At 39.4% G+C, this 18,949-nt stretch overlaps 1 protein-coding gene across 2 annotated transcripts in view; it reads right to left on the bottom strand.

The window, feature by feature from the left end:
- The window catches only part of drc4 (dynein regulatory complex subunit 4), a 114,212-nt gene that overhangs the window by 37,639 nt on the left and 57,624 nt on the right, over positions 1-18,949 (bottom strand). For both annotated transcript variants that reach the window (XM_079825215.1, XM_079825216.1), the window contains exon 6: positions 506-711. In XM_079825215.1, the coding sequence (XP_079681341.1) occupies positions 506-711 (206 nt within the window). The remainder of the gene's footprint in view (positions 1-505; positions 712-18,949) is intronic.

Raw genomic sequence — 18,949 nt, 5'->3', positions numbered from 1 at the left:
AGTCGGCCCATTCTCCTCTGACCTCGCCCACAGGACTGCCGCATACTAGATGTTTTTCCCTTTTCACACCATTCTTTGTAAACCCTAGAAATGGTTGTGCGTGAAAATCCCAGTAACTGAGCAGATTGTGAAATACTCAGACAGGCCCGTCTAGCACCAACAACCATACCACGCTCAAAATTGCTTAAATCACCTTTCTTTCCCATTCTGACATTCAGTTTGGAGTTCAGGAGATTGTCTCGACCAGGACCACACCCCTAAATGCATTGAAGCAACTGCCATGTGATTGGTTGATTAGATAATTGCATTAATGAGAAATTGAACAGATGTTCCTAATAATCCTTTAGGTGAGTATATATATAGCTTAATTGCTACATATATAAACATAGATTTAATAACTGTGAAGATGCAATGATGACTATGAATAAAGTTAGTAAAAACAGATTAGACACTAGGTAATATATAATTTATAATTAATACAGAGAAAACAAATGTGTGTTTTCACCTTGAGCGAAGTGATAAAGTCCAGATTTTTGTAGACTATGTCATTGAAGTAGTTTCTGATGTCTCTGAAAGCTTTCTCATGGTTCTTCATCAGCATGTTGATGTGGCTGTTTTTTCGCTCCTCAATCTCATGAATCTCTGTCTTACGCCTCAGTTCTTCTTCCTGACGTAGCTTTTGCATCCTTTTCTGATATTTGGATCCAATTTCTGTGACAATATTTTCATTCCTTCGTTAAATCATTTAGGCAAGCCTTCACTGCCTATAAAACTTTTCACATCCCATTCCCTTTTATTTTATGCCACATTATACTGTGCTATAGAAGCAGTATGTATTTAACTGAGAATATCTGCTACTCATCAACAAAGTACTTCATAATGTCAAAGTGAAAAAAATCCAGAAATTTTATTAAATGAATAACAAAAAACAAAATATATGCAATGATATGTATTTCCTGGTAACTTTTTACATCAAGCAACCCTGTTCAATCAACCATTAAGACCAAAGAACATTTCAATTAGATATGAGAAAGTTCTTCAAACAAATGAGCCAATTATGAAAATAACTTGCAGGGCACTGGATATTATCTACAGTAGAGAAAACCCTCCTGAAATTGAATTTACCTATGTGAAGCTACAAGCCAATTATCCTCAAAAATAGAGTGTTCAGGAACAAAAGTATTTGGTATTTACAACAAAAAAAAAGTCACTGTATAGACCTTATGCGCCAGAGAAACAAGCGTGCAGCATGCAGGAATTCTTTAGAATTTTGTGTTTGAACATCCAAAGAGTAATTAGCTGGTAAAGTAGATATACTTATTGCAGAGTTAAAGGGTTAGTTCATCCAAAAATTAAAATTAAACCATGATTTACTCAAGTCAAACTGAGCGCACTCAATGACACACTGGAGAAGAAGGAAGCCCAGCTCAGTGAGGTGCATATGACATAGGTGTATATGACATTCTTCTTTGAAATCGGAGTTATATTAAAAATGTCCTAGCTCTTCCAGGCATTATAATGGCAGTGAATTGTTGGGTCATTTTTGAAGTCCATAAAAGTGCATCTGTCCATCATATAACTGCTCCACATGGCTCCGGGGGGTTAATAAAGGCCTTTTGAAGTGAAGCGATGCGTTTGTGTAAGAAAAATATAAATATTTATATAAAATTTCTAGCTTCCTGGCGGACAATCTTCTGTATTCAACTTACAGAAAAATGCTTAAAAATGCTTACGCTACGTCTGACGATCGTAACTGGTGTGTAATGTCGTCAGACGTAGCGTAAGTATTTTGAACTGCGAGAGGCACTAAACTTTTTCCGTAAATTGAATACAGAAGATGGTACGCCGGAAGCTAGAAATTTTACTTTATAAAGTTGTAAATATTGATATTATTCTTACACAAACGCATCGCTTCGCTTCAGAATATACCCCATTCACACAAATCTGTGAAAATTAGTAAAAAGGCTGTATTATGCATGCCAGGCCACTAGTTGGAGATGCCGCTTTATCAAGAAACACCCCGCAAACATGTAATATGCATGCATGAACATGTAATACGCATGCACATAACGTCACCATTTTCACAGAATCACAGTTTTTGTGTTTACATGGAGACGGTAAAGGTAAAGTTTTCAAAAGCTTGTGTTTTCAGGCCCCTCAAGTGAAGGAATTTGAACATGAGTGTGCCAGAAGGGCTGTTATTTTGTCTGTGGGCCTGTCCCAATACCCACACTTACGGTCTTGGCCACTTAACAGGGAGTAAGTGTGTAAGAGGTCTAATAAATTCCAAAGAGGTGGGGCCTCCATGGATCAGATTTGTTGGTCCAGCACATCCCATACACCTCGTATTAAGAAGCATTTGCGTCAATCAGAGCTGAAGTGGATGACGCTAAATACAGATGTAAACAGGGTCTAAAACATTTTGAGCTTGTTCACTTTTGTCCACTTCAAGAGGTAATCGAAAATGTATTCGACCAGATTGTTTTTGTAGTGTAGTAGTGTGTGGGTTAATGCGTTCAAACAGCCACAAAAGACCGCCTACTGACCTAATGCGTTTATGGGAAGCCCGCTAGCCAGATGGGATTTAAACTTTGTCAGCTAAGATCCCATGCCCTTGATCAATTGTGTTAGATTTTGCTGTATTTGGCTGAGCAGTTGTTTGGGTGGCTAGCCAATGTATTAGATTTCTCTACATAAAATAAGTAAGCTTGAACAGTGTTCTTGTGGGGAGAAGAATTTATTGAAGGTAGTAGTATAGCAGTTTCTCAGCAGCAATGTTAGCACGTCAGTCTTCAAAAAATGTAAAGCCTTCTAAGAATCTTAACTTCTCCCAAAGTTTTGTCTGTGGGACAGGACTTTATAACCTGAAGACAAAAGGGCTACAAACAATAAATACGGTTAGGACATCCTATTGGAGATCCTGCAATCTACAAGAATATTTTGACTGAATAATAAGCTTTCTTTCTCGCAAAGCCTTATAGTATGCCTCCTGAACACTTTCCATATATGGCGCGCGTCTCACTGTATCATTACATGACACTTTATCCTTTTTGAAAGTTTTAGCCCGGTCGCCATTCACTGCCATTATATGGAGGAGCGCGTGCAGGACGTTTTTCAGAAGGACATAGATTATTGGAACAACAACAAGGTGAGTAAAGGATGACTTTATTTTCATATCAGGGTGAACTATCCCTTTAAGACCCTTTCACACAGTATGCGGCAAGCGGTGGAATTTCCACCTGGCTGCCACTTTAAGGGCTTTCGCACAAGAGGAACCTTTTCATAGTTCCTAGAACTATTGGCATAAGTACCCGGATATAGGTGTGTTCGCACCACAGGAACTAATAATGATTTTAGTTCAAGGAACTCCTTTTGCGAGAACTCATTTAGCTCCTACTTCAGCATAGTGTCTAAACCAGCACTATAGGAATTACCAGTGATGTAAGTGTATGCTAATTGGCCGAATGCACGCGACCAGCAACCGTCATTTTTAAAAAGCAATGTAAACACACAACAGTTTACACATTCACACAACAGTTTACAGTATAAGATGGAAATCAGTGATAGATGGACTGACACCGAAGTACAAGCGCTTCTAAACATTTATGCTACGGAGTAGGGGAGAGCGGGGCACAACCTAACGCTTTTTGACTTTCTCAGTTTGTGTAAATCCACTTGGGGTTCAGAGTATTTATTTTTTCCCACATTAATTGCACACATGTCTAGTACAATTATGTGGTTTGGTTTCATTAATACAGTGTATACTTTTTTCTTGCTTTACCACGAAAGAATGGAAGTGAAATGTGACAACATGCCCCATAGGTGGGGTACATTGTAACATGTGGTGGTGCACAATGTAACAAGACCACAAACACATAGCTAAATACAGCTATACAGCATAGTTCAAAACATAATAATAATTAATAATTTGTGAACATTAACTCCAGACATTATTCACCCTTTTCTCATGGTTTCTCAAAAGAATTCATAAATATAATTGCATATTTCTAATAGGGGCTCATTGTAATGCAGTGTTACAACGCACCCCATCTGCGCAACTGGGATTTAAATCGTGGCTTGTGTCTTCTGCTGGTAAGATCAGCATAAAAGAACCATCTCAACTGTTAAATAACAGATATAAGATTAAAATAATATCGGATTTGTCTTATTTTAAATAAACACAAAAAACAGAGATGAAAACTAAACTTAAGTAAGAAATTTACTTTTGCTATGGTTAAAAACATGTTCAGTAATATCTTCCAGAATTTTTTAAATTTTGGCGCTATTTTTCCTCTAAATAATGTTGATATGGCAACTAGTACATACACTAAGTTTCGTCATTCTGGCATGTGTGGAAAGGGTTAAAACATGCGTGTTACAACTAACCCGCGTTAGGTTGTGCCCCGCGCTCCCCTACTTTATAATAACATTTTTGAAAAAAGTTTGTGGTTTACTTGAGTTATTTGTGCAGATACTCATATCTACAACATTACAGTATACAGTATCTTGACACAGAACATAATGGTGAAACAGCTGCTGTCTGCACTCTTTTATCTAAACAATAGGTTTGTAATTGTGGGATTACAAATTTAAGAATCTGTTTAAAACTAAGGGAAGTACATTGTATTCAGCATTTAAGGTAAAGATGATGACATCAGATTAATTATTCTGTTATGCAAAGTTTCCAGCAAGATATTATACCAGTTCCTGTTATCTTTGTTGTAAGTCAAATGAGCCAGATTACTGAGATTCTCACCTTTTGTCTTTCATGGCTCTTGGAGCCCCTGTCCCATTTTTGAATCATTATGCTGATTGGATTAGGATTGGAGTCTGGGGCAGGTCTCTTTACCTGGATAATTAATTTGCATGCTTTGTTTAAGGTCGTCACCCATTTGCTGTGTAATCCCTGCCCATGTGAAATGTAGATAAATTACAGTATGTATACTGTTTGAATCAGACTTGTTGAATGACTACAGCAACCAAACAGTGTGCGTCTCAATAAAGAGTTAAGTCTGCTTGAACGATATACCAACGTCTCCTGGTCTCTGCTTCAACGAGGAAAAGAGTTTCCAACAGTTTTGTTCTCACATTTAATAGTCTTCAAAACGGTTATCATGACAATGTAAAAACAACTGCAGCAACCATAAAAAATGTATTCACCCATCATATAATCCCCCAAAAGATTATGACAAAACATCTAATTAAATCTGTTAATGGGGGCAATTGAGTGACATTTTGTTCAGAGGAACAAATTATAACAACAAAAGGTTATCAGACCTATTTGTTCATTGCCCTAAAGTCATGAAAGAACAACAGAATGGCTGAAATTATTTGAAAAGCTTTTATTGTTATCATCATCATGAAAATACTAATTTTTAAACAATCATAAATCGTTGTTCTTGCGTAACAAAGCAAAATCAAATAACTTTTAATGTTATATTTGTTATGCTTTGTCTTGTTGTGGTATTTTAGTTGGCACCCACATGGTTGAGATGCTGCATTAAGGCAGTACAAAAAACTCTAACTCCTTCAGTCTCTGCAACAGGTGTCTGTTGTGGCACATCTGGCTGGGGGTAGGGGACAGGAACACCCCACTCCTCTCTAAACTCCTCGCCATGGCTCTCACAGAGGTTGTGAAGTACACAGCAGGTTAGCACCATGGACTTCACCCTTTCGAGACTGCAGTCATTGCGTTTCATCAGACATCTCCATCTTCATTTCAGTCGGTCAAATGCATTTTCAACCCCAATGCCTTGCTGGTTTTATGGTTGAATACCTCTTGCTGCTGTGCAAGGAGACCATTGTCAGGAAAAGGCTTCATACACCTGCTTGCCAGTGGATATACTGCATCTCCAATTATGTAATGGCCAACTTCTTGAACACTAACATTCCTGTATTATTGCTGTGAAAGCAACTTTCCTCTTTCAGCCAGCTCCGATAAGGCAGACAGAAGTAGAACCCTGGCATTAAGCAAACTTCCAGGTAGCCCGGCCAAAACATTCCAGAATAAACCTTTTCCATCAACAACTGCCTGCAAGACAATGGATTACCACCCCTTACGATTTAAATATTCTGTGTGGTATTCCTGGGGAGCTAGAATAGGGATGTGGGAGCCATCAATAGCCCCAACACATTGCAGTAACCCCAATCTTTGCTCGAAGTAAAGGGACAGTTCTTTCAGCTTTTCTGTATTTGGCATCTGAATGACTTCAGGCAACGTGATGATTTCAACAGAAGAGCAAAAGTCTTTCACGCAGCCACAGGCTGTTGAAATGCCAACTCCAAACAGGTGTGCAACACTTCTGTACTCGGCGTTGGTTGCGAGTTTCCATAACGTGACAGCAACTATTTTTTGGAGAGACACAGACAGACAATAGTTTGTGTCCATTTTCTCTAACGCTGGTTTCAGATGGTGACGGATGTACTGAAAAGTCTCTCTGGACATTCTGAAATTTTGGATCCACTGCTCGTTTGTAAAACCAGGAACGACAGTTGTCCGGACACCAGTCATCAATTCTGTTCTGTACCCAAACTGATGATGAAGAGTAGGGATGCACCGATACCACTTTTTTTCAAACCAAGTACAAGTACTTACATTTGAGTACTTGCCGATACCGAGTACTGATACGAGTACTTAATAATACCATTACAGTTCTTCTAACAATGTTTTATTTTCATCAGATGTTTTTCACTTTCTGACTGCAACAAAGTAAATACACAAATTGATGCTGTTGCTGACATTTTAATATTCAACTTGGTGTTTTCCTAAACACACATGGCACTGCTGCCCATTTCACATAAATGTAACCTGTGACATTCAGTGGACTCCAGTACCACACAACATAGTAGCAGAACAACTGAATTAAATTATTATATTTATGTTATCATAGCCATACAGCCCTTTTCGGAAAAGTGAGAGGCTGGTTCTTTTTGATGAAAAGAAAATTCTCTCCAGTATCAGCTATGAGCCTGTTTCTGTTTTCATCTACAATGTGTGACACTGAGCTATGGATATGCGAGACTAGTCGATTAAACGTTAGTGTTGCTGCTAGACGACTTGGAAAATACTAGTCGTTTACATTTTTATTTAAGGTTTTGTTTTAAATATATATATATATTTTTACAAAGGCTATGTTTAAATGACTATCGTGTTAATGTTATATCTTGAAATTAATATATTATTTTGAAAAGTGTATATCTGCAGCAAAACAAAATATTATTTTATTTTATTAATTAATATATGAATTTAATTAAGTGAAGGAGGGATTTTGAAAGCTTACACAAAACTTTTCCATTTTCTTCCATGTCATGTCAAACTAATATAACAATTAAGCTTGCTTAGGCTTGTTATACTACCGGGGTTAGGCTAGTCATTGCGCACATCCCTACTAAACAGCCTTTCACTTTCAGCCTCACTACCGAGAGGTATCTGCCTCACGAGCGGTTAAGCTTGGTTTATGCTCGCCGCGTCCGCACTAGCGCTCGGGTGCGCGCGACAAAAATGAAGCCATACTATGGCAGTTGTGCGCTTTGAGAGTGGAGACCCCTTTGCACTTGGCGCCGCGGTGTGCACGCTGAATTATGTAACTTTCTGCGTGGCTCCGCATCCGAAGATGCGTTGCCATAAAGTGGTATCGGTGCAGTTGTATCGGGGTAGTTTTACGAGTACGAGTACTTGACAACAGTATCGGACTGACACCCGAGTACTGGTATCGGTATCGGTGCATCCCTAATGAAGAGCATTGTGAGATGATCCGTAGCAATGTCTGAAACACATTAAATAATAATAATAATAATAATAATAATAATAATAAATATAGCTGCGAGCAGCCATTAACGGGGCCAAGCGCAAAGAACAAGACAAGACATGCCACCATGGCTGGGAGGGTTAGACCAACTGAAACAATGAGCAATTAAAGGCATTTTAAGATGATTTTAGGCAAAAATGGCTGAAAAATCATATATACAGTCACTAATAATATGATTTAATGGTTTGTCACTTTTGACCAATAGGTAGCGCAGTAACGAAATTGATGTGGTGCGGTCAGAGTGAGATGACAATGACAAAGGCAAAGTTTGGTGTCAGTATGTCGAAGCATTGCAGAGATACAGCCTCAAGAGTCATTTTGGCATCATGGCTCAACTTTGTCGCTGCAGTATATGAAAACGGTTTTGTTTGTTGACACGAAATTAATAACTTTTTGCTGTCATGGTCTGAAGATGTTACGATTCAATTTTGTTGAAAATCAGGCAAATAGTCTAGGAGGAGTTCGAAAAAGTAGGTTTCTGATGGAAATCAAAATGGCGAACAGAATGTTTGGCCAAATATGGCAAAATTGGGATCTATGTTTTTGGCATGACCCAAGGAATATATTGAAACCATTTTTATGACAATAGTCAAATTTAATCAAAAGTTATTAGCATTATTGGAAAATTCACTATAACTTTTGTCCACAAGGTGGCGCTGCCTTGAAACTTTTTGTGTACTTTCAGGGCTTGGTGACAAAGACACACACCGAGTTTCGTAACGATACGCCAATGCGTTTGTAAAACATAGCACTTTCTGACAAAATTAAAAATGGCCGACGCCCAAAATGGTTGATATGGGAAAATTGGGTATGGTTTGACTCGGCGTGATGCCCCGACTCTAAAGAGACCAGTTTTGTGATATTTGGCTAAAGCGTTCTTAAGTTATAATCAAAAATATCCAATTTCTGTATCTCTGGACCACTAGGTGGCACTGCGCCGAAACGCTGCAGGCAGCCTCAGGTCATGGTTGGCATAACACACACCAAGTTTGGTAAGAATATGCTAAAGTGTTTCGGAGATAAAGCCTGACTTTCATTTTTGCATGCACTTTGTCAATTTAATTCGAGCGTTGTTCAATAACAGTTTGACTAATCATCTCGAGTCTAATACGCTTTTGTCAGCAGAGTCTGAAGATGATCTGGTTCAATTTTCGTGCAAATTGGATCAACGGCCTAGGAGGAGTTCGCAAAAGTAGTTTTTTCGGTTAATTAAAAATGGCGGGAAAATTATTATGACGGAAAGTGACGTCATAGGGTGCAATCGAATCGGCTTGAGCCAAGGAATCAGAGGGAAAAAGAATTTTGTTTCTAGCCCTTATGGTTCAAAAGTTATTAGCAAAAACATGAGTCAAACTTTGGACAGGTGGTGGCGCTAGAGGGATTGTTTTAGAGATTCCAAAATTGGTGTGGTTAATGCTGGGACTGTCCTCTATCTGTGTGCCAAATTTCACAACTTTCCCGCAAGCGGTTCTATGGGATGCCATAGACTTTCGGCGGAATAATAATAATAATAAATATAGCTGCGAGCAGCCATTAACGGGGCCAAGCGCAAAGAACAAGACAAGACATGCCACCATGGCTGGGAGGGTTAGACCAACTGAAACAATGAGCAATTAAAGGCATTTTAAGATGATTTTAGGCAAAAATGGCTGAAAAATCATATATACAGTCACTAATAATATGATTTAATGGTTTGTCACTTTTGACCAATAGGTAGCGCAGTAACGAAATTGATGTGGTGTGGTCAGAGTGAGATGACAATGACAAAGGCAAAGTTTGGTGTCAGTATGTCAAAGCATTGCAGAGATACAGCCTCAAGAGTCATTTTGGCATCATGGCTCAACTTTGTCGCTGCAGTATATGAAAACGGTTTTGTTTGTTGACACGAAATTAATAACTTTTTGCTGTCATGGTCTGAAGATGTTACGATTCAATTTTGGTGAAAATCAGGCAAATAGTCTAGGAGGAGTTCGAAAAAGTAGGTTTCTGAAGGAAATCAAAATGGCGAACAGAATGTTTGGCCAAATATGGCAAAATTGGGATCTATGTTCTTGGCATGACCCAAGGAATATATTGAAACCATTTTTATGACAATAGTCAAATTTAAATCAAAAGTTATTAGCATTATTGGAAAATTCACTATAACTTTTGTCCACAAGGTGGCGCTGCCTTGAAACTTTTTGTGTACTTTCAGGGCTTGGTGACAAAGACACACACCGAGTTTCGTAACGATACGCCAATGCGTTTGTAAAACATAGCACTTTCTGACAAAATTAAAAATGGCCGACGCCCAAAATGGTTGATATGGGAAAATTGGGTATGGTTTGACTCGGCGTGATGCCCCGACTCTAAAGAGACCAGTTTTGTGATATTTGGCTAAAGCGTTCTTAAGTTATAATCCAAAATATCCAATTTCTGTATCTCTGGACCACTAGGTGGCACTGCGCCGAAACGCTGCAGGCAGCCTCAGGTCATGGTTGGCATAACACACACCAAGTTTGGTAAGAATATGCTAAAGTGTTTCGGAGATAAAGCCTGACTTTCATTTTTGCATGCACTTTGTCGATTTAATTCGAGCGTTGTTCAATAACAGTTTGACTAATCATCTCGAGTCTAATACGCTTTTGTCAGCAGAGTCTGAAGATGATCTGGTTTAATTTTCGTGCAAGTTGGAGCAACGGCCCAGGAGGAGTTCGCAAAAGTAGTTTTTTCGGTTAATTAAAAATGGCGGGAAAATTATTATGACGGAAAGTGACGTCATAGGGTGCAATCGAATCGGCTTGAGCCAAGGAATCAGAGGAAAAAAGAATTTTGTTTCTAGCCCTTATGGTTCAAAAGTTATTAGCAAAAACATGAGTCAAACTTTGGACAGGTGGTGGCGCTAGAGGGATTGTTTTAGAGATTCCAAAATTGGTGTGGTTAATGCTGGGACTGTCCTCTATCTGTGTGCCAAATTTCACAACTTTCCCGCAAGCGGTTCTATGGGCTGCCATAGACTTCGTGGCGGAATAATAATAATAAGAAATCTAACGATTACAATAGGTGCCTGCACCTTCGGTGCTTGGCCCCTAAATATAGCTGCGAGCAGCCATTAACGGGGCCAAGCGCAAAGAACAAGACAAGACATGCCACCATGGCTGGGAGGGTTAGACCAACTGAAACAATGAGCAATTAAAGGCATTTTAAGATGATTTTAGGCAAAAATGGCTGAAAAATCATATATACAGTCACTAATAATATGATTTAATGGTTTGTCACTTTTGACCAATAGGTAGCGCAGTAACGAAATTGATGTGGTGCGGTCAGAGTGAGATGACAATGACAAAGGCAAAGTTTGGTGTCAGTATGTCGAAGCATTGCAGAGATACAGCCTCAAGAGTCATTTTGGCATCATGGCTCAACTTTGTCGCTGCAGTATATGAAAACGGTTTTGTTTGTTGACACGAAATTAATAACTTTTTGCTGTCATGGTCTGAAGATGTTACGATTCAATTTTGGTGAAAATCAGGCAAATAGTCTAGGAGGAGTTCGAAAAAGTAGGTTTCTGAAGGAAATCAAAATGGCGAACAGAATGTTTGGCCAAATATGGCAAAATTGGGATCTATGTTCTTGGCATGACCCAAGGAATATATTGAAACCATTTTTATGACAATAGTCAAATTTAATCAAAAGTTATTAGCATTATTGAAAAATTAACTATAACTTTTGTCCACAAGGTGGCGCTGCCTTGAAACTTTTTGTGTACTTTCAGGGCTTGGTGACAAAGACACACACCGAGTTTCGTAACGATACGCCAATGCGTTTGTAAAACATAGCACTTTCTGACAAAATTAAAAATGGCCGACGCCCAAAATGGTTGATATGGGAAAATTGGGTATGGTTTGACTCGGCGTGATGCCCCGACTCTAAAGAGACCAGTTTTGTGATATTTGGCTAAAGCGTTCTTAAGTTATAATCCAAAATATCCAATTTCTGTATCTCTGGACCACTAGGTGGCACTGCGCCGAAACGCTGCAGGCAGCCTCAGGTCATGGTTGGCATAACACACACCAAGTTTGGTAAGAATATGCTAAAGTGTTTCGGAGATAAAGCCTGACTTTCATTTTTGCATGCACTTTGTCGATTTAATTCAGCGTTGTTCAATAACAGTTTGACTAATCATCTCGAGTCTAATACGCTTTTGTCAGCAGAGTCTGAAGATGATCTGGTTCAATTTTCGTGCAAATTGGAGCAACGGCCTAGGAGGAGTTTGCAAAAGTAGTTTTTTCGGTTAATTAAAAATGGCGGGGAAATTATTATGACGGAAAGTGACGTCATAGGGTGCAATCGAATCGGCTTGAGCCAAGGAATCAGAGGAAAAACGAATTTTGTTTCTAGCCCTTATGGTTCAAAAGTTATTAGCAAAAACATGAGTCAAACTTTGGACAGGTGGTGGCGCTAGAGGGATTGTTTTAGAGATTCCAAAATTGGTGTGGTTAATGCTGGGACTGTCCTCTATCTGTGTGCCAAATTTCACAACTTTCCCGCAAGCGGTTCTATGGGCTGCCATAAACTTTCGGCGGAATAATAATAATAATAATAATAATAAATATAGCTGCGAGCAGCCATTAACGGGGCCAAGCGCAAATAAGCCAATATAACATGCCAACACGGCTGGGAGGGTGAGACCAACTGCAACAATGAGCAATTAAAGGCATTTTAAGATGATTTTAGGCCTTAATGGCTGAAAAATCATATATACAGTCACTAATAATATGATTTAATGGTTTGTCACTTTTGACCAATAGGTGGCGCAGTAACGAAATTGATGTGGTGTGGTCAGAGTGAGATGACAATGACAAAGGCAAAGTTTGGTGTCATTATGTCAAAGCAGTGCAGAGATACAGCCTCAAGAGTCATTTTGGCATCATGGCTCAACTTTGTCGCTGCAGTATATGAAAACGGTTTTGTCTGTTGACACGAAATTAATAACTTTTTGCTGTAATAGTCTGAAGATGTTACGATTCGATTTTGGTGAAAATCAGGCAAATAGACTAGGAGGAGTTCGAAAAAGTAGGTTTCTGAAGGAAATCAAAATGGCGAACAGAATGTTTGGCCAAATATGGCAAAATTGGGATCTATGTTCTTGGCATGACCCAAGGAATATATTGAAACCATTTTTATGACAATAGTCAAATTTAATCAAAAGTTATTAGCATTATTGGAAAATTCACTATAACTTTTGTCCACAAGGTGGCGCTGCCTTGAAACTTTTTGTGTACTTTCAGGGCTTGGTGACAAAGACACACACCGAGTTTCGTAACGATACGCCAATGCGTTTGTAAAACATAGCACTTTCTGACAAAATTAAAAATGGCCGACGCCCAAAATGGTTGATATGGGAAAATTGGGTATGGTTTGACTCGGCGTGATGCCCCGACTCTAAAGAGACCAGTTGTGAGATATTTGGCTAAAGCGTTCTTAAGTTATAATCCAAAATATCCAATTTCTGTATCTCTGGACCACTAGGTGGCACTGTGCCGAAACGCTGCAGGCAGCCTCAGGTCATGGTTGGCATAACACACACCAAGTTTGGTAAGAATATGCTAAAGTGTTTCGGAGATAAAGCCTGACTTTCATTTTTGCATGCACTTTGTCGATTTAATTCGGGCGTTGTTCAATAACAGTTTGACTAATCATCTCGAGTCTAATACGCTTTTGTCAGCAGAGTCTGAAGATGATCTGGTTCAATTTTCGTGCAAATCGGAGCAACGGCCTAGGAGGAGTTCGCAAAAGTAGTTTTTTCGGTTAATTAAAAATGGCGGGAAAATTATTATGACGGAAAGTGACGTCATAGGGTGCAATCGAATCGGCTTGAGCCAAGGAATCAGAGGAAAAAATAATTTTGTTTCTAGCCCTTATGGTTCAAAAGTTATTAGCAAAAACATGAGTCAAACTTTGGACAGGTGGTGGCGCTAGAGGGATTGTTTTAGAGATTCCAAAATTGGTGTGGTTAATGCTGGGACTGTCCTCTATCTGTGTGCCAAATTTCACAACTTTCCCGCAAGCGGTTCTATGGGCTGCCATAGACTTTCGGCGGAATAATAATAATAATAATAAGAAATCGAAGGATTTCAATAGGTGCCCGCACCTTCGGTGCTTGGCCCCTAATAAATATAGCTGCGAGCAGCCATTAACGGGGCCAAGCGCAAAGAACAAGACAAGACATGCCAACATGGCTGGGAGGGTTAGACCAACTGCAACAATGAGCAAATAAAGGCATTTTAAGATGATTTTAGACAAAAATGGCTGAAATCACATATACACTCACTAATAATATGATTTAACGGTTTGTCACTTTTGACCAATAGGTGGCGCAGTAACAAAATTGATGTGGTGTGGTCAGAGTGAGATGACAAAGGCAAAGTTTGGTGTCAGTATGTCAAGGCATAGCAGAGATACAGCCTCAAGAGTCATTTTGGCATCATGGCTCAACTTTGTCGCTGCAGTATATGAAAACGGTTTTGTCTGTTGACATGAAATTAATAACTTTTTGCTGTCATGGTCTGAAGATGTTACGATTCGAGTTTGGTGAAAATCAGGCAAATAGTGTAGGAGGAGTTCGAAAAAGTAGGTTTCTGAAGGAAATCAAAATGGCGAACAGAATGTTTGGCCAAATATGGCAAAAATGGGATCTATGTTCTTGGCATGACCCAAGGAATATATTGAAACAATTTTTATAACAATAGTCAAATTTAATCAAAAGTTATTAGCATTATTGGAAAATTCACTATAACTTTTGTCCACAAGGTGGCGCTGCCTTGAACCTTTTTGAGTACTTTCAGGGCTTGGTGATGAAGACACACACAGAGTTTCGTAGCGATACGCCAATGCGTTTGTAAAACATAGCACTTTGTGACAAAATTCAAAATGGCCGACGCCCAAAATGGTTGATATGGGAAAATTGGGTATGGCATGGCTCGGCGTGATGCCCCGACTCTAAAGAGACCAGTTTTGTGATATTTGGCTAAAGTGTTCTTAAGTTATAATCAAAAGTATCAAATTTTTGTATCTCTGGACCACTAGGTGGCACTGCGCCGAAAGGCTGCAGGCAGCCTCAGGTCATGGTTGGCATAACACACACCACGTTTGGTTAGAATATGCTAAAGCGTTGCGGAGATAAAGCCTGACTTTCATTTTTGTGGGCACTTTGTCGATTTCATTTGAGCGTTATTCAATAATAGTTTGACTAATCATCTTGAGTCTAATACGGTTTTGTCAGCTGAGTCTGAAGATGATCTGGTTCAATTTTCGTGCAAATTGGAGCAACGGCCTAGGAGGAGTTCGCAAAAGTAGGTTTTTCGGTTAATTAAAAATGGCGGGAAAATTATTATGACGGAAAATGACGTCATAGGGTGCAATCGAATTGGTTTGAGCCAAGGAATCAGAGGAAAATATAATTTTGTTTCTAGCCCTTATGGTTCAAAAGTTATTAGCACAAATATGAGTAAAACTTTGGACAGGTGGTGGCGCTAGAGGGATTGATTTAGAGATTCCAAAATTGGTGTGTTTAAGGCTGGGCCTGTCCTCTATCAATGTGCCAAATTTCACAACTTTCCCGCAAGCGGTTCTATGGGCTGCCATAGACTTCAATGGCGGAATAATAATAATAAGAAATCTAACGATTTCAATAGGTGCCCGCACCTTCGGTGCTTGGCCCCTAAATATAGCTGCGAGCAGCCATTAACGGGGCCAAGCGCAAAGAACAAGACAAGACATGCCACCATGGCTGGGAGGGTTAGACCAACTGAAACAATGAGCAATTAAAAGGCATTTTAAGATGATTTTAGGCCTTAATGGCTGAAAAATCATATATACAGTCATTAATAATAAGATTTAATGGTTTGTCACTTTTGACCAATAGGTAGCGCAGTAACGAAATTGATGTGGTGCGGTCAGAGTGAGATGACAATGACAAAGGCAAAGTTTGGTGTCAGTATGTCGAAGCATTGCAGAGATACAGCCTCAAGAGTCATTTTGGCATCATGGCTCAACTTTGTCGCTGCAGTATATGAAAACGGTTTTGTCTGTTGACACGAAATTAATAACTTTTTGCTGTCATGGTCTGAAGATGTTACGATTAAATTTTGGTGAAAATCAGGCAAATAGTCTAGGAGGAGTTCGAAAAAGTAGGTTTCTGAAGGAAATCAAAATGGCGAACAGAATGTTTGGCCAAATATGGCAAAAGTGGGATCTATGTTCTTGGCATGACCCAAGGAATATATTGAAACCATTTTTATGACAATAGTCAAATTTAATCAAAAGTTATTAGCATTATTGGAAAATTCACTATAACTTTTGTCCACAAGGTGGCGCTGCCTTGAAACTTTTTGTGTTCTTTCAGGGCTTGGTGACAAAGATGCACACCGAGTTTCGTAACGATACGCCAATGCGTTTGTAAAACATAGCACTTTCTGACAAAATTAAAAATGGCCGACGCCCAAAATGGTTGATATGGGAAAATTGGGTATGGTTTGACTCGGCGTGATGCCCCGACTCTAATGAGACCAGTTTTGTGATATTTGGCTAAAGCGTTCTTAAGTTATAATCCAAAATATCCAATTTCTGTATCTCTGGACCACTAGGTGGCACTGCGCCGAAACGCTGCAGGCAGCCTCAGGTTATGGTTGGCATAACACACACCAAGTTTGGTAAGAATATGCTAAAGTGTTTCGGAGATAAAGCCTGACTTTTATTTTTGCATGCACTTTGTCGATTTAATTCGAGGGTTGTTCAATAACAGTTTGACTAATCATCTCGAGTCTAATACGCTTTTGTCAGCAGAGTCTGAAGATGATCTGGTTCAATTTTCGTGCAAATTGGAGCAACGGCCTAGGAGGAGTTCGCAAAAGTAGTTTTTTCGGTTAATTAAAAATGGCGGGAAAATTATTATGACGGAAAGTGACGTCATAGGGTGCAATCGAATCGGCTTGAGCCAAGGAATCAGAGGAAAAATAATTTTGTTTCTAGCCCTTATGGTTCAAAAGTTATTAGCAAAAACATGAGTCAAACTTTGGACAGGTGGTGGCGCTAGAGGGATTGTTTTAGAGATTCCAAAATTGGTGTGGTTAATGCTGGGACTGTCCTCTATCTGTGTGCCAAATTTCACAACTTTCCCGCAAGCGGTTCTATGGGCTGCCATAGACTTTCGGCGGAATAATAATAATAATAAGAAATCTAACGATTTCAATAGGTGCCCGCACCTTCGGTGCTTGGCCCCTAAATATAGCTGCGAGCAGCCATTAACGGGGCCAAGCGCAAAGAACAAGACAAGACATGCCACCATGGCTGGGAGGGTTAGACCAACTGAAACAATGAGCAATTAAAGGCATTTTAAGATGATTTTAGGCAAAAATGGCTGAAAAATCATATATACAGTCACTAATAATATGATTTAATGGTTTGTCACTTTTGACCAATAGGTAGCGCAGTAACGAAATTGATGTGGTGCGGTCAGAGTGAGATGACAATGACAAAGGCAAAGTTTGGTGTCAGTATGTCGAAGCATTGCAGAGATACAGCCTCAAGAGTCATTTTGGCATCATGGCTCAACTTTGTCGCTGCAGTATATGAAAACGGTTTTGTCTGTTGACACGAAATTAATAACTTTTTGCTGTCATGGTCTGAAGATGTTACGATTAAATTTTGGTGAAAATCAGGCAAATAGTCTAGGAGGAGTTCGAAAAAGTAGGTTTCTGAAGGAAATCAAAATGGCGAACAGAATGTTTGGCCAAATATGGCAAAATTGGGATCTATGTTCTTGGCATGACCCAAGGAATATATTGAAACCATTTTTATGACAATAGTCAAATTTAATCAAAAGTTATTAGCATTATTGGAAAATTCACTATAACTTTTGTCCACAAGGTGGCGCTGCCTTGAAACTTTTTGTGTACTTTCAGGGCTTGGTGACAAAGACACACACCGAGTTTCGTAACGATACGCCAATGCGTTTGTAAAACATAGCACTTTCTGACAAAATTAAAAATGGCCGACGCCCAAAATGGTTGATATGGGAAAATTGGGTATGGTTTGACTCGGCGTGATGCACCGACTCTAAAGAGACCAGTTTTGTGATATTTGGCTAAAGCGTTCTTAAGTTATAATCCAAAATATCCAATTTCTGTATCTCTGGACCACTAGGTGGCACTGCGCCGAAACGCTGCAGGCAGCCTCAGGTCATGGTTGGCATAACACACACCAAGTTTGGTAAGAATATGCTAAAGTGTTTCGGAGATAAAGCCTGACTTTCATTTTTGCATGCACTTTGTCGATTTAGATCGAGCGTTGTTCAATAACAGTTTGACTAATCATCTCGAGTCTAATACGCTTTTGTCAGCAGAGTCTGAAGATGATCTGGTTCAATTTTCGTGCAAATTGGAGCAACGGCCTAGGAGGAGTTTGCAAAAGTAGTTTTTTCGGTTAATTAAAAATGGCGGGAAAATTATTATGACGGAAAGTGACGTCATAGGGTGCAATCGAATCGGCTTGAGCCAAGGAATCAGAGGAAAAAATAATTTTGTTTCTAGCCCTTATGGTTCAAAAGTTATTAGCAAAAACATGAGTCAAACTTTGGACAGGTGGTGGCGCTAGAGGGATTGTTTTAGAGATTCCAAAATTGGTGTGGTTAATGCTGGGACTGTCCTCTATCTGTGTGCCAAATTTCACAACTTTCCCGCAAGCGGTTCTATGGGCTGCCATAGACTTTCGGCGGAATAATAATAATAATAAGAAATCTAACGATTTCAATAGGTGCCCGCACCTTCGGTGCTTGGCCCCTAAATATAGCTGCGAGCAGCCATTAACGGGGCCAAGCGCAAATAAGCCAATATAACATGCCAACACGGCTGGGAGGGTGAGACCAACTGCAACAATGAGCAATTAAAGGCATTTTAAGATGATTTTAGGCCTTAATGGCTGAAAAATCATATATACAGTCACTAATAATATGATTTAATGGTTTGTCACTTTTGACCAATAGGTAGCGCAGTAACGAAATTGATGTGGTGTGGTCAGAGTGAGATGACAATGACAAAGGCAAAGTTTGGTGTCAGTATGTCAAAGCATTGCAGAGATACAGCCTCAAGAGTCATTTTGGCATC

The sequence above is a fragment of the Gobio gobio genome (genome assembly GCF_949357685.1).
Source record: "Gobio gobio genome assembly, chromosome: 9".
Taxonomy (NCBI): Eukaryota; Metazoa; Chordata; class Actinopteri; order Cypriniformes; family Gobionidae; genus Gobio; species Gobio gobio.
This window is presented reverse-complemented; position numbering and strand designations above follow the sequence as displayed.